This window comes from Pomacea canaliculata, linkage group LG8, assembly GCF_003073045.1.
Source record: "Pomacea canaliculata isolate SZHN2017 linkage group LG8, ASM307304v1, whole genome shotgun sequence".
Classification (NCBI taxonomy): Eukaryota; Metazoa; Mollusca; class Gastropoda; order Architaenioglossa; family Ampullariidae; genus Pomacea; species Pomacea canaliculata.
Window position 1 is genome coordinate 11,515,995 of NC_037597.1, and position 23,436 is coordinate 11,539,430.

The window sequence follows — 23,436 nt, forward strand, 5'->3', positions numbered from 1 at the left end:
AGACAGCACAGCGGTACGTACACATCGCCGTTACTGGTGACGTAGACAGCACAGCGGTACGTACACATCGCCGTCACTGGTGACGTAGACAGCACAGCGGTACGTACACATCACCGTCACTAGTGACGTAGACAGCACAGTGGTACGTACACATCACCGTTACTGATGACGTTGACAGCTCAGCACTACGTACACATCGCCGTCACTGGTGGTAGACACGTACCTCCTCTTACACGATGCGATACATCGGACAGAGTGCGCCCTACTCACCTTCATAAATGAGAGGGCGATGCGTTTGCCGAAGATGCCAGATGATCCTATGACAAGTGCACATCTCTGTGCATATTAAAACTAATATTGCTAATCTCAACTCATTACTTAATGTGCCATGTACGGATTGAAAATTTCAATTTACCATCTGAAACTGAAAATTATGCTTACACGTTTCAGCCCAACGCCATTACTGGAATTCAGTTTAATTTGTATTTTACAATTAAGTTTAGTAGATCGTAGAAATTTACAGTGTCTCAGAGAGAAGTGGGGAAAAAAAGCCGTTGCATATGTAAACAGAAAGGACTTGATTACCTGACCATGGAAAGTGCAGTCTTAATAAATTGTTTGCTGCATGAAGAAGAATTTTTTTTTTGAAGAATACATACTGCATTAATGAATAATCGGGACTGGAGAACCATCCTGAATCTAGACTTTTATTCTCTTGTAGCCGCTGTGAACCTGCACAAAGGACTGACATGCCAGCAAGTGAGGCACAGGCTGTATATCTTCTGTCGTCCCATCAAAGACACGCTGCGACTCATGAGCATCTAAATATAGACTGAGGCACTGAGCGACTGCACTGAGCTGTCTGTCGACACCCACCGCGTGTCCAGACTGACTACCACCGCCAGACACACAACTGTGTAATGAAGCATCCATAACAAGCTATCGAAGTCAGCACACTCAAAATATTTTATCTCTCCTCGCGGATGGTGTCGCCCGCTGGCAGGCATTCCACAAGCGACAGTGCAGGGCGAGCAGACGACAGCCTGACGTGTCATGACACTGAGGCCAGTGCTGACGCACGCAGGGTGAAGCTCTCGACAGCTCAGATCAGCATGGAGCATGCAAGCCCACTCACGAGCTAGGTAAGTAAGTGCACTTACCTTGTGAACTAAATGTTTGAGTTTTTGCACAGATAGCTGTTTTAAAGTGTGTTGCCATTGGTCACGGTTAGACGACTGTAAGTGTGCTGTGTATGTATGAGTTCGTGTTGTGGCAGTTGGCGGCGAGCTTTTCATTCGAACCCTAAAGAATGCACCTTGAGGGCCGAGCTTTGATAAGCTGACCTCGAAAAAAGAAAACTAGGGTCGTGTCAGTTTTGTTTATGTTTCTATATCTGCTTTGTCACTGAGTGGTGTGACCTGAGGTTGTCTGTCAGTTGTCTTCAAATTCGAGTGTATTTCACCTGAATATGTCTTGTGTGATTTGTGATTCCATGCGTGGCGATGCGCCGGTCTTAATGTTTGTATTCAGCTGGGCGTGTATGATAATGGGGAAGACAGAAGCGATGGGGAGAATAAAACATTCATTATTTTACACATCAGTGCACTTCAGCAGCAAACTGCAGGTGTTTCCAGGGAAGCTCAGGGGCAGGTAGCCGGCAGAAAGATGTGCCAACACACCTGCAGCGGCTGACAGATTAGTATGTGTAACAAGGTTGTTACCGTAAAGCTTCTTGTCATGCAGTCGCCATCACATCAGCTCGATCGTCTTCAAACGGTCACGCTTCACGCGCCTGCTGCTTCGGTGGGGGTCAGCATTCTTACACCCTCAATATGCACAATATTTCAGAAGGTAAACGGATCCTGCAATTAATTTGACACAAAAAAAAAAGATAAGCGAACGTCCATGCAACCCACCCCATGTTTTCTCCACTGTCCTTTGTGTGCTGCTGTGTGGTAGGTCCGCGTGCCTAATGAGGTTTGTTGTTTTTCTGTTTTAAAAACACACGCTGGCTCTGTGTGTGTTGTAAACATGGGTATCGTGAGTGAGCTGATGTGTGTTATAAGCGGTAAGTACATTCCAGTCAGTTTGTAGACCCAGAGGTTAGGCGAGCACACACAAGGATGCAGCCGGATGGTGCTGATGGTTACACTCGAGCTGCCCATCGCCCACCACGTGCGTCCTCGTAGAGACAAAGGACAGAAACAAATTCAAAATTCAGTTCACGCTTGACTGATCTTTTCCCACCGTCTCAGACTGTATCACGGGAAGAGTGTTGACTTGCTGTGCTTGAGAGATCAACATAAAGGAGCTTAATGGAATCAATAACTTCTTACAACACTGATATGATGGAGAGACCCACAGCTGCCTGTGCTCGAAGTCAGCTACCTGCCACACTGGTACTCGTAAGACGATACCGACTCAATATTTCGACTTTTTTTGTTTTTTGTTTTGTTGTTTTTTGTTTTGTTTTTTTTTTTTTTTGGTTTTTTTTTGCATAAATTTTCAGCTTTGGATGTTTTTGTTTTCTTGAACTGCTTTAATTCTTTAACTTCAAAAACTGAGGAAGTATGCGTCAATCTGTTCGAGTTCGGCGCTGGACATGACGAGTAATAAAGACGATCGCTTCGCTGGTTATAGGACATGAGTAATAAAGATGGCTGCCTGCTAGTTTCAGCACATTCTGTTACAGAGCAGGCAAAGAAGGCATGTTTTTAGATCAGTCGCTGCAACGATTTCACGAAAGTTGGATGGTGATGGTGATGAGAAAAAAAATGAGAAAGGAACTGGACTTTATTCTCCTTTCATTTGATGACCTTTCAGACGGGGATGTTCATGTCACTGCTGGCTTCAACTCAACATCAGAACCAGCCTCTCAGTGCAGTGCCCACGTCTTGTGGTCAGTCAGTGGCTGGTATACACAAGGCACCTTGCTTATTTGCACGGTCTCCAACCGTTTTCTCAAAGACTCTCCCCTCCTGTCATAGCTTTGGTAAGAAAAACCCTCAAGGGACGTTAGGCTCTGGGGTCACTACCGGTCTCCCAGGGGCTGCAACCAACGGCCAGCGCCCACGACACCCAAGCCACGTGAATGCTTTTCGCGCCCAAATCGTGGACAGGGAAGGGAGGGGCCCAGAACAGTGCACCCCCATAGCTACAGCAAGCAGACGTCGCGTGACGTAGCACGGGAATGACGTCAATCGCTGCTACGTCAGCGGGAGCAGGCCTTGACCTTTTCCCGCGAACCGGATTAAAAAATGGCTTAAACGAAACGTCATCGTCGTCTGCTGCGAGCTACCTGTCTAATATCGGAGAGTCACCAGCGCTGAGAGACTGGCAGATCTAGGACTGACACGTGACAGTGTAAACGAAGATGGATAAAGATAAAGGTGCATGTAGAGGTCTGTTCAAAGAGTGACCTTTGACATCTCGTGCAGGAGGCTGCAGTGTGAAGCCGTTTGTCTACAGTCATTTGTTACGGCTGATGCTGCAGTCAACCCACATCCATATCAGTATTTCTTTCTATTTTTAAGAGCATGGAGACGTTTCCATTTGAAGTATTTAAGTCGTTGTTTCAGTTGTAACAGTTTGTGCTTGATTATCTGCTCACATAAGCATATAAATATACAGTGCTTATTTACACTTAGCGATGTTCCAATATTGTTTCGCAGAAGTGGAAGTCCGATACACGGGTGTCAGCCATGACAGGTCTATTTGAGCGAGTGGACCAGACGCCTCGTGTCGAGACAGATGGATTTGAGCATCTGAACAACTTCATCGTCTTCAACAATGGCCGCGACGTCCTGGTTCGAGGAATTTCCTCGCAAGAGAGCTTAACATCAAACCTCATCCAGTGCTCGAGGATGCCTCTCTCAGATTCCTGCCGATACTACACGATGAAAGTGGAGACGTTGGAAACAGGTAAAGTAATAATCATCACACATTTTTATTTATCTCACTGTTTGTCTGCCTAGTTGGAATTTGATAATCCATCGTCCTAGATATCTAAAATCTCACTAGTTACTCATTTCCGGTGCCAATGCAATATTAAATCATTTTCAGCCATCTACAAATAGTAAAATAACTAAATTTTTTTTAAATTCTGTGTGAGAACTTACAGACCGAGTTAGGGGAGATATGTAACTGCTGCACTGACAGTAGTAAACTATAGCTATGTCCCCTAGTTTGTGTGTCTGTGTACGTGTGCTTTGATGGATACATGTTTTTGTTCGTTATGTAAACAATTTTGTGTTTGTGATTTGTGTAGACAATTTTCTAATGTTCGGCCTTACCAACAAGTGTCTTCCTGGGGCACCAATGTGGACCGTTGACCGGTCTGTCCGTTACCATAGTAACGACGGTGGTGTTTTTAACGGCGACCTCGGAATCCATACCTACCATTCGTACAATGAAGGTACCAGTCATATCTTTCTTTTTCTCTCTGTCTCTGGCAGCACAGATGCAGTACAAACATTAATATCTATAAAAGAAGAAAACAAACTATTTTCTTTTGATAGTTTATGGTATGTTTCAAAAAATAAAATACCCTATTTTCACTTTTGTTATCATTGCTGAAACGTGCTTGTTGCCAATGCTGAATACACATGATGGAAAGAACATAATAAAAGAAGGTAGCCTTTTGTTTTCACTGCTTTTCTCACCATCAAACTGTGTAAGGTAGAGCTCTACACGGATTAGAAGACCAGTGACACTTGTTTGCAATGTTCCTCAGGTGACACAGTGACATGCAGACTGGACTACACTGGGTCAGACCGGAGTCTCATCAACTTCATGCTCAATGACTGGTCAGTTGGTTTTCTTACCCATGACATATCAGTGACTTCCATAATTCTTTTTATTTAGTATACGAATTTTACGACAGAGGTGATCGCAAAATGTTACACTCATTGAATTCTTTGGAATGAATGTCAACAGATCGAAATATGTCTATGGATAAGTATTTACTATGAACTTGAGACTCTGTTTAGTCATTTCCTGTGACTGTGATTTTGTAGAATGAGAAAAAATCACACACTACATTGATATAAACTTTTCCAATTGTGAGCTATAAATTGTATCGGAATCGTATGGAAAATATCACTGGAAATTGTGTCTCTACAGCTTCGTGTACAGACAGTGGGTTAACCTACCCCCGGATCAACTGTACGCTACCATCGGTGTCTCAAGGGGTAGGGCAGAACTGACTGTAGAGTGGCCAGAGCCAGATAAAGGAGACATACCCATCAAAAATGTAAGCAGCCAATGAGAGTTGTAGCTAAATATCGCTAGTATACAGATAGTCTCAGCTTAGCTACTTTCCATCGAGATGTTAAATGTTCCCTTCAGCTCATGTTTTATTCCTCTGATCCTACTTTGTTGAAAGATAACCGTCGTTTTAACCGTCTTTCTACTAACATCTTGAAGCATTAACTAGTCACTGAAGTGCAAATGGTTTTGGAGAGAGTGGAAATCAGTAAGGCAAAAAACAAGTGCGTACCTATGGTGATGTCAGTAAATGCGATCTTCCAAACTTTATTTCTACTCCTTCTGTTCCACTTTCATTTAGAGTCCATTTATTATTGTTTACTGCGATTTCGAGTTATTTTACCTCTTAGTTCAAGGATTATCCTTGAATAGACATTTAATCTGTCACTTCAAACCCTCAGGACTTGCCCTCCAACTGGTTTGGCTGGAAAGGAATTGGCAGGGACGATGAGGCCTCAACATTCGTCTTGGCAAACATAGACTCCACCACTCAGAGAGAGGCATTCAATGTGCAGTGTCCACTGGCCTTGACCAGAGGTAGGGGGATCGCTGATTTTAAGCAACAAGTACTTGTGCAGGCTCATTGAAATGTCCTAGTTTCTAATAATGGCAAAGTCCGAGGGCGAAATGTACGGGAAAACAGAAAAAAAGCTTTCAGCAAAAGAGTTAATCCTCAAACAGTCGGGTGTTGATTTTGCGCCCAAAGGGAGTGGTAAAACCTATCAAAAGCTAGTTTCGAACTTGTTCATGACAAGCGTTGACTAAAATCAAGTTTAACACCAATAGCTTCATATGGGATAAAACCTTTATTGCAGATTTCACTTACTTTGAAGTGGAAATATTAAGGAAAGCCTCAACTACAGAATCGGAGGGCCACGGAATAGGACTTGTGTCTGGAAATTGTGAAGCATTTGTCTACCCTGGGTGGACCACAAATTCCATAGGTTATCACAACGATGATGGAGGTCTGTACGTCAACGGCGATAAAGTGACAGGTAACGATTGCAGGATATGGTATGTACCCAATAGTACAGAGTATTTTGAACCGTTGGAGCTAAACAGAAGTGTGCAGTGCTTCTAAGAAATTCAAGTAATTGTTTTTTTATTTCTTACAGTTTCTACATTAAAACTATTGAAAATTATTATATAGTACGGAGCAAAGCTTAATTTACCTGTCGTAACAGGTGGAGGTATGTCAGTATGTTGAGTTGCTTTTCTGTTTATTGTTGATGTTTTTCATATAATGGTTGTCACTTTATTCGTGCGGGTGTGCTAGTACGTCCGTGTGAATAAAAGTGAGAGATGTGTTGGTTTGTGTGTGTGTGTGGGCTCTTCCCCGTGGAAGGTTGTGTTGAGCTGTACATGTATAATATTATCTGATGCCGATGCTCTTTCCGCAGTTGCAACTGACGACGATCTGACATGTAAGGAAGGCGACAGAATGGGCTGTGGAGTTATCTTTCCGCGCGATGTTCAAGACGAGGACATGCGAGAGCCCATCTTGGTGCTTATTTACTTCACGAAGAACGGACAGCTCGCGCACAAGACGCGCATGCGTCAGCCGAGAGGCGGCTTCTTCCCCTGCATAGCCTTCTGTCACATAGGTAGGCCTTAGTCAATGGAGCACTTTGCATGCATCACTAACTGCGGCATGTGTCAGCACATATCAATTCATCTCCAGTTTCATGATTAAGTGGTTGTCGGTCCAGCCACGTTCTTGATGTTTTATCACCAAGACAACGCGGATGTCAAATGTAACAACATTTGTCAGGGTGAGGGCCGTCTGGTAACTCCTCACCACACACGAGTAACACGGCTTTGTAATCCGGTTTTTAATCACTTTTTGTTAAATCACACAAAATGTCCATTAAGTCTGTTAGTAATTTTGTCGCAGATTGCACAGTGGTGATGGAGGCTAGGGAAATATGAGCATAAACATGGCACTCAACAATCTGAAAGAGAACGCCAGCTCTCTATTGTGGGCAATCGGTTTTCATTGTTTTTGGTGTAGTCTGGGGGCAAAAATCGATGGCAGATTGAGTTGTGCGAGGGTCGTTCAAAACGTTCTAAGCCTTCCCCAGAAGGAGTGGCAGAAACAAAACAGTTTTTCACCATTTTTCTCTATAGTCCCCCTTGACATCAATGCATTTAGGTCCAGTGATGTTCAAGCAATGCAATCTCGTCATGGAGGAAGGTGGCGTCCTGGTCCACCTCCCAAACTCCTCCACAGCACAGATGACCTTATCATTGTTTCCAAAATGGCAGCCACGTAGGTGGGATTTGAGTTTAGGAAACAGAAAAAAGTCAGATGGAGCTAAGTCTGGTGAATAATGAGTAGCAGTTAAAAGCCACAGTTGGCTGTTTTAGCTGCTGCAACCTGAGCAGAGTGAACGGGCGCGTTATCCTGGAGCAAGAACACACCTGCCCTCAGCTTGCCTCTGCGTTTCAACTTGACTGCTACCTTCAGTTGTGTTAATTCTGATGCCTAGTACTGCCCGTTAATAGTTTTTTTTTTTCTTTTCCAGATAGTCTATCATGGTTATGAATTCAGAATCTACCAAAAAAACAGAAGCCATTCCCTTCCCAACAGACGTTTCCTGCTTGAACTTCTTCGGGGATGGATACTTACTCGGGCCTCTGTTTTTTTTCTATTTTTAGATTTTTTTGCTGTTACGCTTCTCCTTTGTATGGTGCACACAAATTAAAGCAGAAAATCTGTATTAGTTTTTCTAGCTTTATAAGAAGTGATAGTGTGTTATTACAGCAAAAATGTTCAGCTATGGCTCTTCTTTCTGGGTGAGGCTGAGAACTTGTTGAAAGACCCTCGCATTTCATATTTCGTATCTGCGGTTAGATTACTCAACGAGGGAGTTTTCCAAATCGCAGATTTATCAGTATTTGATGTTCGTGTTGGTAGATATGTTGGTAGAATGTGTGCTCTTAGTTCGATCCATTGGGTATTGAACCTAAAGCAGTAATGGCAAATCGTTAAAACGCTCATTTCATGTCATCATCAACAATAATTGTAGTAGCGTTAGCTTTCCGTATTAGCTTAGTGACACCCACTGACAGTGACACTGACACAGACATTAAACAGCCGAAAAACTGGACACACTAGTAGACAGTAGTAGGGCAGAGAGACAGACACAGCGGAGTGTGCTGAAGGGCAGGAGAGACCGACAACCACACTGAAAGTTGACAGGTAGGAGAACAACTCAGGGGAGCTAAGCTATGCTTATTCTTGCTGTCACATATCCAGGACATACAGCTCTCTGTCTCTCACCCAGGGGACGAGATCCGACTGGACGTGAAGTGCGAGCCGCCTGCGCTGACCTCCGACCTACACCCTTTGCTGACCACATGCGAGGCGTGCGCCGACTACCGCTGCACCGAGGTCTTCCTGCTGCGCGACTTGACGCACAACTCCGCCACAGTCCGCCTCGACACCGACCACGACCAGGCCCAGCTGCTGCAGTACCGAGCGGAGCCGCTCCGCAACCTCGGGGACGCCTTCTACATCAGCGTCACCGACTTCGGTATGCCGGGTTGGCCTTGTCACGTGGTCCAGCCTTCTCGTGCACTTTGTCACACCAATTGATGAGTGCATCTTACAGAGAGAAACAGAGTTTTGTACCCATGGTAAAGAGTCAAAGGCAGTTATGTCAGCAAAGTGTCAGCTGTGTCAAAGTAAAACTATTATGCCAGTAAACTCTTAGCAGGGTGTGACAAAGAATGTTACTAAATATAGAGAAATTCACTGTACACATAAAGTATTTTTGTACTATCAAAAATGGAAGTATGGTTTAATAAGTGTGTCATTATTTGTTGCAGGTGTCACCACAGAGATTCAGATGGGGGTCTCCACGGAAGGCTTCAAGCTGGAAGGAGAATTTCTAGGGTCAGAACCGACATCTTGTGGGTACATGCTGAAACTGGGTACAGTTGTGTCCAAAGACGGCATGAGAGCAGTGACAAAATGGAATCCAAACGAAAGTAAGTGAACAGGACGAACAGGCCTGACGAAAATGAGTGAGAGAAAGTCAGTTTTTATCTCCTCAAATAAAAAATAGATACTGCTTGCAAGGCGAATCTAAACAAAGTTTAGTCTTAGGTGTGAGAAGCCTCAAATAAAGAAAAACAATCTTAAAAGGAGGAAACGTAACAGTGAAATGTGTAGAGAATGTATGCTTCTCTAAACAGTTTGCTGATATGTTTTTAGGAGTGGCTTGATTGGTTAAAATGACTCACGGCAACGGTCGAGCTGGCAAAGGCTCAAGTTGACCTCTGACCGCAATTGATCTTCTTCCTATGTGGAAAACAAAGGACGATATCCGATTTAATGTGATCGAAAAACTGATCTTTCCTCACATCTGGACTAAAGTCAATGTGTTCTGTTACTATTCAGATCAAATCATTGGCTGCTACCTTGATTACATTGATGATGGTGGGGCGGTGCTGTGCTTCACGATAGATGATCGTTTGATTGGCCGAGGTGTGGTTGCCAGGGCAACAGGTCTCAACAGTGCCTTGTATGCCTCCATCGTGATATCTGCTGGACCCGCCGAGATCAAAGTAAACTGGTCAGGGATCCTCAATTCGACTACACTGAAGAGAGAGCAGGTGAGAAAGTAGTTCTGCAGTCATGTTTTGTACACGTGTACACAAGTACATTGACATTGTACATGTTGTCATGTCTTGTGCATTCTATACACGTACATTGTACATATCATGAGCATTTTTTTTCGTACTGTCATTCTACACAATTTTTTAACGAACCTGTTGGACTCATTACAGGAGGTATAGAATTAAACAGTTACAGTGTCCCATTACAACCGTCGATGTAATGCAAAACAGATGTGACAAAATTCGCCGGATCCAATTGAGTCTGTGTGCACTTACAGAGGAAGGCAGAGGACTGGCTGCGGTCATCTGTAATCAGGGGACAAAATTTCAGGCTGGAAAGAAGGCCCTCGGAGGGTTATGCTTTTGCTGCCTCGGCGCAGGATTGTCTGCCGCTTGTCATAGGTAAGATGTCGCTCCAGTGGCTGGTTCTTTCTTTCTGTTTGCTCGGTGGTCGTAGTCGTCACGGTGATGTATGACAGGCTGCATTATAGTGATGTGTGACAGGCTCTAATCATGGGGCTGTATGGCAGGTTCCTCCATGTTTAGCGTGCGCCTGCTAGGCGGCAAGGAGCTGCCAGCCGTTGGCGTGAGTCGCGCGACCACTGACGTCAACAACGTGCTGGGGTCGGACAGCGGCGAGATCTGCTTCCACCCGACCTCCAGGAGCACACTGTCCAACAATGGTTAGCCATATACCTCTGTGTGTGTGTGTGCGCGCGCGCGTATAAAGAATATACAATATTATATTTCATTTTTATGTGAAGTGAACAGAGCTAGGTGTGTGGCGAAAGATAGATATCGTAGCAAAGAATATACCTCTGATGAAAGTATGAAGGTCGCTTTTTCTGGTGACTTTATCATTTTAAGGTGTGGTGACTGTAGTATTATGAAGGTCGATATGTCTGGTGACTGCAGAGAACAGAAGGGTGGCCAACGCCCCAGAGATCCGTGTGGGGACACGCTGCAGTGTGCCGTGGTGTTCTTGCGGCCCGCTGACCGTGTTGAACAGAAGGTGATTGTCATCTTCGCTGTCAACGGTGTCATCTTTCACGAGTGTCGTCTACAGGCCTCGTACGGAGGACTTTATCCCACCGTAGCCTTCTCCTCCTCCGGTACCAGCACAGTCTTACCATTTTCAGCCTTAACTTTTAAAAAAAAATGTTTGTTACATCTTTTAACTGTAAAACGCGGTGTAAAGTGTAAGGTGACAACAAAATCACGGGATGGTGTAAAAGCAGCTGAGTATATAAATCTTCAACAGTGTAATGTCTTCTTGCAGTTTAAAGTTTTTTTTCTTGCTTTTGTGGTTTTATTTATTTCATCTTTATGTTTTTGTCTCTGTCGTTTGATACTTTCGATATATCTCTCATTATGTTTTTGTCTATCTCTGTGGATTGACTTTTCTACCTTGTGCAGGGGGCGAAGTGGAAATTCTTTCAAATAAAACCATCCTGCCCATTCCTGACACAATTCGTGACAAGTGGCTGAACCAGAGAGTAGATGATACCACCGACAATGTTGCCGTTAGTCCAGTAAGTGTTTGTGAAGTGCTGCCAAATGGACAACCTCGGAAAGTTGAAAAAATAGGTGGGTGAATAGAAACCACATTGAATCGATCCATAGTTCTTTACATTTTCATAACCGTTCTTTTTACCACCCCCACCACCCCAACCACCACCATCATCAGCAGCAGCAGCAGCAGCAGCAGCAGCAGCAGCTACTACCTCTTCACATTTCACCACAAACAGACAGTCGGGTGAAACAGTATCAGAATATTATGTCTAAAGTCGCCTGGCTATTGAAGGGTGCATGTTGGAGTGATCTGATCGGTTCCTATCAGTAGTAAAACTACTAAAAACAAAGTAGAGGAGTAGTTTGATATTACAATTGCCAGCTTAGTGTGGCTTCTAGAGCAGCAACAGTAGCTAGCAGTTCCAGCCTATGTCCTCCGTGTGTTCCAGAAGCGTGTGTGCCACCACCTGTTGTGTCGGACGCCGTCGTCGTCTACGCCAGCTACGCCTTCGCCGACCGCGACAACGTGGCGCGCATTCTGAACGAGTGAGGCCTGAAGTCACCTTAGAGCGGCTATAAGCAGAGATGACCCTAGTGGTCACGTGTAAAATACGTGTGTTTACACATGATCCACGTGTTTACACACGATAAACGTGGTTACACCTCATAAACGTGGGCTGCATTCTCCTGTAGATGATTTGTAGCATTTGACATTGTGCATGCTTGCTTATTTTTTATTCATTTATTTTGACTGATTATTAAAATACTAATCGCCTACCTCAAGCATTTAAACTTTGAGCTAAAGCTAAACGACTTTAAGTTAAGATCTTTCTATGAACATTTCGCAAGCTGGTGTCAGACGAAATATGCCCAGAAACTTATGTAATGGTTAAATGTAACGGTACTTGATGCCAGTATTGATGAAGAACAAACACCATGCACGCCTCCTTTGAAGATTTTGAAGTTGCTGTCTGTTCCGAATATTTCGTTCAGTGAGGAGGAATCATCTACTTACAAAATGCCAGAATTGAAGCAAGCTCGAACTCGAGTTCGCGCACAAATATTTTATTTAAGATACATACACTAACAGCTTGACAATGTCAAACTAACGGCTGAGTGGGCTCACCGAAAATTACAGTAAAGCCAATAAAATTCAATAAAGCCATAAAATAAAAATCAAAAACATTAAACAGATCTTGTGTGCAATAAAAGGATAATATTGCACATAAAATATGATTGACAGCAGGCAACAGGAACATACACGAATATGCGCCGCGTGCTGCTGTTGCTCGGTTGTATTATGGATTTCTGTGAAGTTGTAAACATGTCGACTTATTTTTTTTTAACATAAGTCATACATTGAAATATAGTTTTTTTTTTAAAGCTTGTCAAGCTGTTCAAAAATCGATGAGTAGAGGGTGTGAAGGGAACAATATTCCTTACAAAACAATACTTGTTAATACTTCATTAACATAACATACCGAAGTCTCCATTCATTCTTATCAAGACTTCGAATGTTCACTGAACGTAAAGAATAAGAGCCAAACCAATTTTTGTTTTTTAAGTATTTACAAGAGAATAAACAAGTATCTTAACATTGACATTTTGTAGAATAAAGATCTCTGTGAGTGAAAAGCAATGTTGATGCCGACAAAACCTGACATTTTGCTTACACTAGAGGCGCCAGTCGTCTGCTGGCAATGTTCACGTGACATTCACAGCATCTTCGTTTGCTTTAGTTAGAAAATCCATGAGAAAGAAGGTTTGAAACTGGGAACTAAGTGAGCTTGAATGCAGTTTGCTAACCATGTTTAAACGACAGTTTCGGATACTGAACACGTAGCCATGAACCCAGATCTGTGCAGACAGAGGTCAACCCATAAAAGGGAGGTAGGGGGAGGGGTCGAAACGATCCATAGGTACGGTTTCAGAGGCACATTACCCGGCAATTAACTGTAAAGTTTTTATATAAAGTTTCACCACCAAGAGAAAAAAGGCAAGCGATGATTAACAGTGGATCGTTTTGAAACAAAATGCACACGAATTAACACGAGCCCCGGAGATTTCTGTAACTGATGTTTCTGTAAACTGAAGCCAGAGGAGGGTCAATGTCTGTAACTGATGTTTCTGTAGACTGAAGCCAGAGGAGGGTCAATGTCTGTAACTGATGTTTCTGTAGAATGAAGCCACAAGAAGATCAATGTCTGTAACTGATGTTTCTGTAGAATGAAGCGGAAGCGGCCTGTCATAAAGGTCGAGACGTCGCTGTCACGCCCAAGTCTCAAAGACAAGATCGACGCCATCAAGTGTGCCGACCTGCTGGTGTTGTTCCTCAGCAAAGCCTTCTACAACAGCCATGAGATGACCACTGAGTACGCCTGCATCATGGGAGAGCCTGGTAAGGATGAACTGTGCAGGGAGAAGACATTGTGATAATTATGATATTTTACCTTGCTGTTACAGTCTGGAACATTCCTGGATATGGGTGTAAGTGTGCAAGTATGGAGAGTGGGATCCATGAACTGGTCAAGGTTTGCGGTTTCAGGAGTTCGTGTGATTTTGTGCATCACCGGGCCGGACAGCTGGCCGCCCAGCGACCTCTTCAGTGAGGTGGCCGGCGAGCTGAGTAAAGTCCCGCGCGTGACCCTCAAGCGAGATGCGGGGGGCGTGGCCAGCACGGAGCCCCTGGAGAAGCACGTGGACCGCGTTGTGAGGGAGAAACAGGCGAGTGTGGAGTAGACAGACTCAGCAAGTGCTCACCAGCTCGTGAGGCTGCGAGCGCACGCGCTTCTCTTGTGCATAGAATACTGAGCAACAGACGACTTGATTCTCTCTCTTGCTTCTGTCGCTTGCTCGCTGGCTAGGTGCTAATGGCTTTTCCTTGTCCCCATGATTGGGGTTTCAACAGCAATAATGTTAGTTAAATGTGGCAGTTTTAAATACATATATAAATGACGGTTAATGGCAATTTTAAAGTTCAATGCCCATGCTAAATAAAGTCTTATTTTGACATAGTCAGGTTGTCTTCTTCATGTGTATGGCTGCCTACGTGTCCGTCTGTCTGTCTCACTCTCGATCTGTTGTGCACTCAGCCACACGAGTACATCCGCACGACCGAACACGTAGAAAAATAGAAGCTTAAAGGCACAGTTTAGAATCAGGAAATGTTAATAATAGATTATCGCCTTTCTTTCTTCGGATTCTAGGACGATTCTAGCTGCTTAGCTAGCTTTGACAAAATACTGTGCAGTTAACTTGACTGTCACTGTCAGACATGACTCGTCTGCTCCACTATTCTGACGGTTGCTTCGTATGATGGCATTTGACTGGTGAGTCGTGACAATACTGTTACAAAGTGGTCAAACAATTTATTTATATACTATAGAACAGAACAGATGCCACCAAGACTGTCAAAAAATTAATTTTTCTAAGTCGTACTGTCTTCTAAAGACCATTTCTTTCTTTCAGAGGAAAATGACATCTCTGCAAGACTCCAACTCTTCCTACAGTATGTTCACCAGCTTTTGTGTTATTCTCTGAGTTATAGCATGCTGCTGTTGTGTCAGCCAAGTGTCAGTTTGTGCCTGTGTCACACATGTGTCATACGCGTGTGTCATGCAACTCTGCTATTCGGCAAGTTCCTTAGAGACATGGCTGTTAAATCTCTGGTGAGGAAGTTCATTTCAAGGGAGACAACGTCGTCATCGAACTAATGAACAAGCCCTGTAGAGTTATCTCTTCTCACAGCCTAGTGACCGATCTCTGTATAAAACAACGGTCGCTATCATTTAAATCATGACTGGGAAATTAATGGTCGTTTAAACATCCCAGTTCTCCGGGAACATTCAATGCAATGACTTTTTAAAAATATATATAATTTGTACTATTTTAGTTCATCGATGTACACTTTATTCCAGCATGTCCTTTGTTTATCACATATGTATAGAAAATGTGGTGTAAGAGTATGAGAGGGATAAAGAGAAGATACTGTGTGAGTGTGTTTTAACTCCCGACGTACATTAGTCTATGTCAAGTCGACCTACGCTCCGACTTACATTTAAGGAAGATCAGATAAGAAAAGTTAAAAACTTTAAACTGTGATGATTTATATTTTCTCCGCCCTTCCCTGAACTACAAACCGGTAGCTGTTGTAGTGATGGGTGTGTGCTGTAGACGATGGAGCCAACCACAAGCTGCGAACATCCATGACAGACATTGTGAAGTGCAAGGAAGTGGTTAGCAAGGGACTAGTGGGTGGTCCCAACTAAAGGTGACTCTGGCACTGCTGAAACCAACAGCAAACCTTGGGGTGTGTGTTTGCAACAGTTTGGTCATTCCAGCAGGTAGTCAGTTCCGAGCGCAAACTTCTGTTATGTCTTTTTACCTAATGTGTGCCTTTCAATCTCTTTGTGTTATTCCAAAGAATACGAATTTTATGCCTTATCAAAGATATACTTTTTTCATAAAGACTTTGCCGTATTTTAATTGGCTTGGGAGTGTCATTAATGTGTCACCTGCAGTGTGTGTGTCTAAGAGTGGTAGAGAGAGAGAATGCGTGAGGACTCGCTTATTATTCTGACTGAGGTCCATATGTGTTCGGTGCCATAGCTGTGCACAGGTAGGTTCCCAGGGCCGCCGAGAGCCAGCCCGGGCCCCGGGACAGACGACCTCTCCGGGGCCCTTGTACTTGTAATCGTAAATTATTTTCCCAGTATATAATGTATGTTTACAATTCGAATCTCAATATCTACACTTCATTCAGTAACGAAATATAGACTGCAAACAGTAGGACAAGTGCACTAGGATCTACATCACTACTTGAACATAAAGTTGTTTACAATGCGAGTGGTTAGTAAAATGAGGACAAATGATGTTAAAGGATCAGACTTGTAGCACTCCCCGCTCCACAGACCCCCCCCCCTTAGTAAGGACTGTTACGTCAGCAGCGATGTCAAAACCTCGACAAGATTAGAACAACGGGTAGAGGTATCACATCGCTTTTTGTTCTAAGTGCTGCGAGTTGTACTAAGCTCACTGACGTGCAAGAAATGTTCTCTATGTAAGTGATTTATACTCTACATGGAAAGAGGAAGAACCGAAGAAGTAAATGATTAACAAGTCTTCATCGAGTGTCGTTAATAACCTCATTAAAAAAGTGTTTGCTGCGACGAACAGCAGAGCACATCAGTTATCATTTTTATCAACTTACATAACAAACACGCAGCACCTATCGAAAGTCCCTTCCTATATTATTCCTTTAGCAAAACCGCACGCGCGCGCGCACACACACACACACACAATAACTACACACACGCATGCTGTTACACGTAAACAAATATCTGAACTAAACTGTCGCCTTCAGATTCTTTAAAGCAGAAATTTTGAATTCATCCAACTTTTTACGAAGCATAAACTCGGTCGACTTCAACCCCCATCAGTCACTAGCCGTTAAAATACCTGCTGAGTTTTAGAGGACAAAGCAACTGTTTTAAAGACTAGTTAGCTAGTAAGTGTTAATACTTTTAATATTTAAGGAGATTAGAATGTTTTGTAAAAATGACAGAAAAATAGAAATGTTTAGCATATTTTAGCTGAATCGTAATAGTTCATAGAACAAAGTTTATACAGTACTAATATTGTCATTTTACCTGCTGACTAAAAACTTTATGAGCTTTTCTCACAACTTCATTATTGTCAGTCAATTTGAGACGCTAGTCACTCTCATTGACACTGATGTTCCTGCCTTGTCAAATGCTATTTGCCAATAAACTCGATTACTGTACTGTATGGTAGTGTGCGACATCGCAGTTAGTGGGAAAATAGCAAGCACGGGAGGGTGGAGGCTGGCGATGTGGGGTCGGGTGGTCGCTGCCGGGTGACAGCCACGTGACAGAGGAAGGTGTGAGGGGGTCGACTAGCGACAGGATGCAGGTGCGCGGATGTGGATGGATACGCTAATCAAACCATCCAAACAAAGTTATGCAGAGGGCAACCCAGAATCACGAGGTCAGAAGAGTTGGAGGACTTACGGATACATGTATCACCATCTTCAGTGTACCTGCGCAGCAAACATTCTTCCTGCGATAGGGCCGAGCTCCGTGACCACTTTGTACGTTGACCTCAGCTCTGTTCTGTAAGCAGCAAATGTTGTTTAACTCGAGATACATGCATACGAAAAAATAGAAGACGAGACAAAAATGGCGTATCATACGACTACTTCTAAGATGTTATCTTTTCCTATTCCTTTGGCTAAGGAGCATACACATATTTTAGTTACAGAAGTCTTACAAAACAAGTGCGAGCATGACAACTGTGAAATTATAGGTCACGAATCACATTCGCATACACAAACGCATACACTCACATTCACACTTACCACCAGACCTTCCTATATGCACCAGGCCCTCACTCAGACCAGGCCCTCCCTTTTCGTATACTTGAAGGAAACGAGGTACCCTAAGCTTCTAATGCCAAAGCGAAGAAAGTGATGAATCAAATTGTTTTCTCAAAGTTTTGCACCAGGTCCTCCCTTTGCACCAGACCCTCCTCTCTGCACCAGAACCTCCCATCGACCTGGAACTTTTGTTAAAAAAAGTTTTGCACCAGGCCCTCCCTTTGCACCAGACCCTCCTCTCTGCACCAGACCCTCCCATCGACCTGGAACTTTTGTTAAAAAAAAGTTTTGCACCAGGCCCTCCCTTTGCACCAGACCCTCCTCTCTGCACCAGACCTCCCATCGACCTGGAACTTTTGTTAAAAAAAAAGTTTTGCACTAGGCCCTCCCCCGGGTTTGTTTTGTTTTTTTTTGTTTTTTTTTGGAAAATGGTTAGGGTTAGAGTGTTCTGCAATTCACATTAATTCACGCAACTGGCTGCGTTCTTCATCGACGTGCGAGTCGAGTCATCCCATCGCCTAAAGTTGTTTCATTTCTTTTCATCTGCTTTGCAGATATTTGAAAGGTTTCAACAAAATGCGAAATGAATGAAAAAAATTGTAAAGCTAGGGAACAGCCACGCGAGAATGTGCCTCTCTTTACACTTTCGCCGATGCCACCCCCGAGGCGAGAGTCCGGGGCGTTACTGAGAGCCTGACTCGGCAAAAGCTTTCCCTCCCGGTTTGATAGACTTTTTCAGACTCTCGACGCGGAGGCCAGCTACCTTCTTCACTAAACCGTTCATTCGGTAGTAGTGACAGGCGGTGTGTAGAAAGGGCATCGACATAATTACTGGGAATTCCTCGTTGATAAGAAGAATTTCAAGCCCCCAATCCCTATCACGAAGGACGTTCAAGGGGTGCGCACTGTTTTCAAAGCATGGTCACATCCACCTTGATTCCTTCTAAAGGCAGCCAGACCTGTTATTGCTCAATCTCTTGTGGCTAAACGCCACTTCTCCCTCTAAGAAGTTAGCACCGATGCGCGAAGAATCGGTGAACTGTTTAACAGGCTAGAGACTCGCCCGTTATCGGAATTAATCAGACAAATCGCTCCACCACCTAAGAACAGCCATGCGCCACCACCCACCGAATCAAGAAAAAGATATCAATCTGTCAATGCTTACAGTGTGCGGACTGGGTGTGTTTTACCGTGTTGAATCAAATTAAGCCGCAGGCTCCACTCCTGGTGGTGACTTCCGTCAATTCCTTTAAGTTTCAGCTTTGCAACCATAGCTTCCTGGAACCCGAAAAGTTTGGTTTCAGAGTCGATGAAGCGACACTTGCACAACGCTAGTTGCATCGCTTATGGTCAGAACAATGACAGTATTTAATCGTCTTCGAACCTCTGACTAGTTCTTGACTAATGAAAATATGCTTGGCAAATGCTTTCGCAGTTGTTCGTCTTGCGAAGACGACCCTGCGACGAGCCGCGCACGCTCAGGCTTCGCGCAGTGACCGTCGCGAGACGAACCGCATCGACCATGCTCAGATGCAACTACGAGCTTTTTAAGGCGCAACGACTTTAATATACGCTATTGGAGCTGGAATTACACGGCTGCTGGCACCAGACTTGCCCTCCAATAGATCCTCGTTAAAGGGTTTAAAGTGTACTCATTCCAATTGCGGAGCCTCAAAAGAGTTCCGTATTGCTATTTTTCGTCACTACCTCCCCGAGCTGGGAGTGGGTAAGTTGCGCGCCTGGTGCCTTCCTTGGATGTGGTAGCCGTTTCTCATGCTCCCTCTCCGGAATCACACCCTGATTCCCCGTTACCAACATGGTAGGTCTATCACGTACTATCGACAGTTGATAAGGCAGACATTTGAAAGATGCCTCGCCGGCTCGAGGCCATGCGATCGGCACAAAGTTATCCAGAGTCATTAAAAGGGACGGGGCCGAGACCCCGACTGATTTTGAACTAATAAAAGCGCTCTTTCCCGGCTTTGACGGGTCGGAGTTGGTTTGCATGTATTAGCTCTAGAATTGCACAGTTATCCAAGTAGAAATGGATCATCTAAGGAACCTCGACTGATTTCATGAGCCATTCGCGGTTTCACCGTACGAGGCATGGCTTAATCTTGAGAACAAGCATATGACTACTGGTAGGATCAACCAGAATGCTGTTGGGTGTACACGTAACGACTCCCACGAAGCAGTCGCCGCTGGAGCGCGGTCCTGCGTTCGCGGGTGTTTTTTCGCTCTTGCAACCGAATCATCGGTTCAAATTTTCAACGTGCGGAGCGTTCACCCGATCGACACGGGCGCGCTCTTTCACTCGAGACACAGTCAAGCGTTATTCGATACGCCGACGCGGCTGGCCGAAAGGAGCACGACGAACCCCTCTCTGCTCAACCAGCCCACGCCTGAGCGTGGGAAACGCGACAGCGAAAGCCGCGCGAATCGCCAGCGAGCCAACCCCGTACCACACCTTCTTCGGTCCGCTTCGAAACCGGCTCGCAGCAGGACGGGACGCAGACAACGATCACTTTCGACCGAGGGCGTCGCACGCGAGCGAGCACTCATTTGCCGATGCAAAATGCAAAACTGGGTGAGCACTACATGCTAATAGTAACCTTTCTCTATTGCCATGTTCACTTTCTCGCGCTTTCGGCACACCTGCTCCCCATATATATAGCGCCGATTTGCCCTTCCCTGCCTTGTGCCACGCCTCCCTTGCACCAGGCCCTCGCACCAGACCCTCCGCTCGAACGAAACTTTTTACAAGTTGGCACCATGCCTCCGCACCAGACCCTCCGCACCTGACCCTCCTCTCGAACGTACATTTTACAAGTTTGGCACCAGGCCCTCCGCACCAGACCCTCCGCGAGACACAGTCAAGCGTTATTCGATGCGCCGACGCGGCTGGCCGAAAGGAGCCACGACGAACCCCTCTCTGCTCAACCAGCCCACGCCTGAGCCGTGAGAAACGCGGCAGCGAAGCCGCGAATCGCCACCGAGCCAACCGTACACACCTTCTTCGGTCCGCTTCGAAACCGCTCGCAGCAGGACGGGACGCAGACAACGATCGCTTTCGACCGAGGCTTCGCACGCCGAGCGAGCGCTCATTTGCAGATGAAAAATACAAACTGGGTGAGCATTTCATATATAGAAACCTTTATAGCCACGGTCCCTTTCGCGCACCTTTCAGGACGCTGCTTCCATGTATATATGCGCCGACCTTAACCATACCTGCCTTGTGCCACGCCTCCCATTGCACCAGGCCCTCCGGGCACCTGACCTCCCTAGGCACCAGGCCCTCAGGGCTTGACCCTCCCTAGGCACCAGACCCTCCGGGCACCTGACCCTCCTAGCACCAGGCCCTCCAGCACCTAACCCTAACTCTAACCGGCACCAGACCTCCTATTGAACTGAACTTCCAAGATGATGGCGTGAATTCTCATTTGGTACGGTTATCGGGCTGGGTATTGTTGTGATCTGATTTTTGTCATCTGTACAGAGACACAACGTTGTTCGGAATGCGATCAACCGGCGAAAGGAGAAAGCGTTGCTGCTATGGACAACATTTGTTCAATTTTTCCCCTATTACTTTCCTTTTTTTTTTAAACCAGGCCTCACGCACCAGACCCTCCTCTTCGCACCAGACCCTCCTCTGCACCAGACCTCCTGTATGCACCAGACCCTCCCATAGCACCAGCCCTTCATTTTAGTATACTTGAAGGAATCGAGGTACCCCTAATTTCTAATACCAAAGCGAAGTTAATGACGAGTAAAGTTTTTCAAAGTCTTTGACCAGACCCTCCTATCTGCACCAGACCTCCCATCGAACTGGAATATTTTTCAAAAGTTTTGCACCAGGCCCTCCCCTGGGTTTTTTTTGAAGAAAAAAAAAGAAAAAAGCGAAGTAGTAAAGAGAGAAAAGTGGTGTGCTGCTTTACCGGTGCACCCGGTAGCTGCATTCACCACCTTTCCCCCTTTGTACTGAGGAGGGGGACTCGAGCCCATCGTCGGAGATGCGTCCGTCTGCGAATGCGGACAAATCTCCTGGTCCAAGGCTCGGTCTCAATAGATCGCAGTGAGGTGGCTGCTCTACTAAGTACGACACCCGACCGAGAACTAGGTCATCTACGAATGATTTGGCATCTCCACGTCGCATGGGGTGAAAATCGTCCTGGTCCCGCCGCGCACTGCTCGGCGCGAGCGGCTGATGACCCCTTCCTGTGCTTCACCACCGCCGCGGCTGTGACACCGCGGCGTGTATCGCAGCGGCACTGAAAGTATCGTTACATATTCGGCGGGATTCTGACTTAGAGGCGTTCAGTCATAATCCCTCAGATGGTAGCCTCGCACCATTGACTTATCAGCCAAGCACATAAACCTTTCGGGACGCCTGCTCCCCATGTATATAGCGCCAACCTAACCATCCCTGACTTGTGCACGCCCCCTCCAAATTTCTAACCGGCGCGCGAGCCGTTCAGGCCTCCCTAGGCACCAGACCCTCCGAATCCCTTCAGCCGTTGCCGGTGTACAGCGCTGCGAGAGAACCGTTGTGAGTCTTTTTCCGATGTTTGCCCATCGTTTGAGAAAAGACACTAGGCCTACAGCAAGCGATGCTCGTTAACAACGATTCCATTTGAATTCCCTGGGGAAATTATTTATCCATTTTATTTCTATTGATTTTTGGTCAAAACAAGACTTGCATGACCATGAGAAATTAGAGAGAGGATAAAATATGTTACTTTGTTTCAATTTTTTTTCTACACTTGTATTGCTTTATTTTGCTTCAGTGCTGAAAGAAAGTGCACATCAAGATAGTGAACATGGTGCTTAGAAGATTTATTTTCCAATGATCAGCGAAACCAAACCCATTTGACTGGACTAAACAGAGATGGAAAAATGCAAGACTGGATAGCAGACTTCTCGATTCATTTCAAAACTGACACCATTGCTCTATTGATGACAGACAGGTGTATGTTGAAGATGACGTGTTTAATTAAGATGAGGCTGAACCTTACACAGTACTTGTCTCATACATTTCATACATCGCAAGTCTGTTACATGCCACACACCATAATTCTTACACAGGAACGCGTTATGTTACAGGACCCACACGTCACATGTCACATGCGTTATGTTACAGGTCCCACACGTCACATGTCATATGCGTTATGTTACAGGTCCCACACGTCACCCAGGCCACACGTCATCATACTCACACGTGTTGTTGTTTTGCTCACCTGCATCTCCTACATCGCGGAGGAAAATGCCAACACCACGTGTTAGTGCAGACTTCGTGCGCGTGCTGAGTCACAACAGTTTTGTACATCAGGTACCTGGTGAGAGTTTAGAAAAACAGTTACACACAAAACTTAGACACAACTCACGTGCCTGTGTGCGCCAGGTATTCGGTGGGAGTTTAAAGAAGCCGTTACACAGAAACAACAAACTGGGACATCTAATCTAAAAAATTTGATTTCCCACGAAGGCAACATTTTACAAAAATACCATTTGCTTTATTATATTACAGTTTGGACTATCATGCACTCGAACTAAAACCTTTAGGCTCGGGCAACGGCCGTGAGATATGTATGTGTAACCTTGACATAAACTGTGTATTAAAATATCAAGAAAAATATTTCAGAAGC

General features: G+C 45.0%; 2 protein-coding genes across 5 annotated transcripts; both read left to right on the forward strand.

Moving 5' to 3' along the window:
• Window positions 1–740: 740 nt before the first annotated feature.
• On the forward strand, window positions 741–11,446 carry LOC112570854. 4 transcript variants are annotated; one of them, XM_025249522.1, is made up of 15 exons: window positions 741–1,146; window positions 3,672–3,921; window positions 4,268–4,414; window positions 4,733–4,805; window positions 5,122–5,251; window positions 5,667–5,802; window positions 6,081–6,260; window positions 6,666–6,869; window positions 8,553–8,801; window positions 9,097–9,258; window positions 9,671–9,885; window positions 10,167–10,290; window positions 10,419–10,571; window positions 10,804–11,000; window positions 11,305–11,446. In XM_025249522.1, the coding sequence occupies exons 2-14, from the start codon at window positions 3,702–3,704 to the stop codon at window positions 10,902–10,904; spliced, it is 2,094 nt and encodes a 697-aa protein (XP_025105307.1). In that variant the 5' UTR covers window positions 741–1,146; window positions 3,672–3,701; the 3' UTR covers window positions 10,905–11,000; window positions 11,305–11,446. The 4 variants fall into 4 exon arrangements, with proteins under 4 accessions (XP_025105307.1, XP_025105305.1, XP_025105306.1 ...); XM_025249520.1 differs by having other exon boundaries at window positions 742–1,142; XM_025249521.1 differs by lacking the exon at window positions 741–1,146 and adding an exon at window positions 3,263–3,401.
• Window positions 11,440–14,418, forward strand: LOC112570855. The gene is made up of 4 exons (XM_025249525.1): window positions 11,440–11,475; window positions 11,850–11,946; window positions 13,626–13,798; window positions 13,946–14,418. The coding sequence occupies exons 3-4, from the start codon at window positions 13,627–13,629 to the stop codon at window positions 14,137–14,139; spliced, it is 366 nt and encodes a 121-aa protein (XP_025105310.1). The 5' UTR covers window positions 11,440–11,475; window positions 11,850–11,946; window position 13,626; the 3' UTR covers window positions 14,140–14,418.
• Window positions 14,419–23,436: the final 9,018 nt, after the last annotated feature.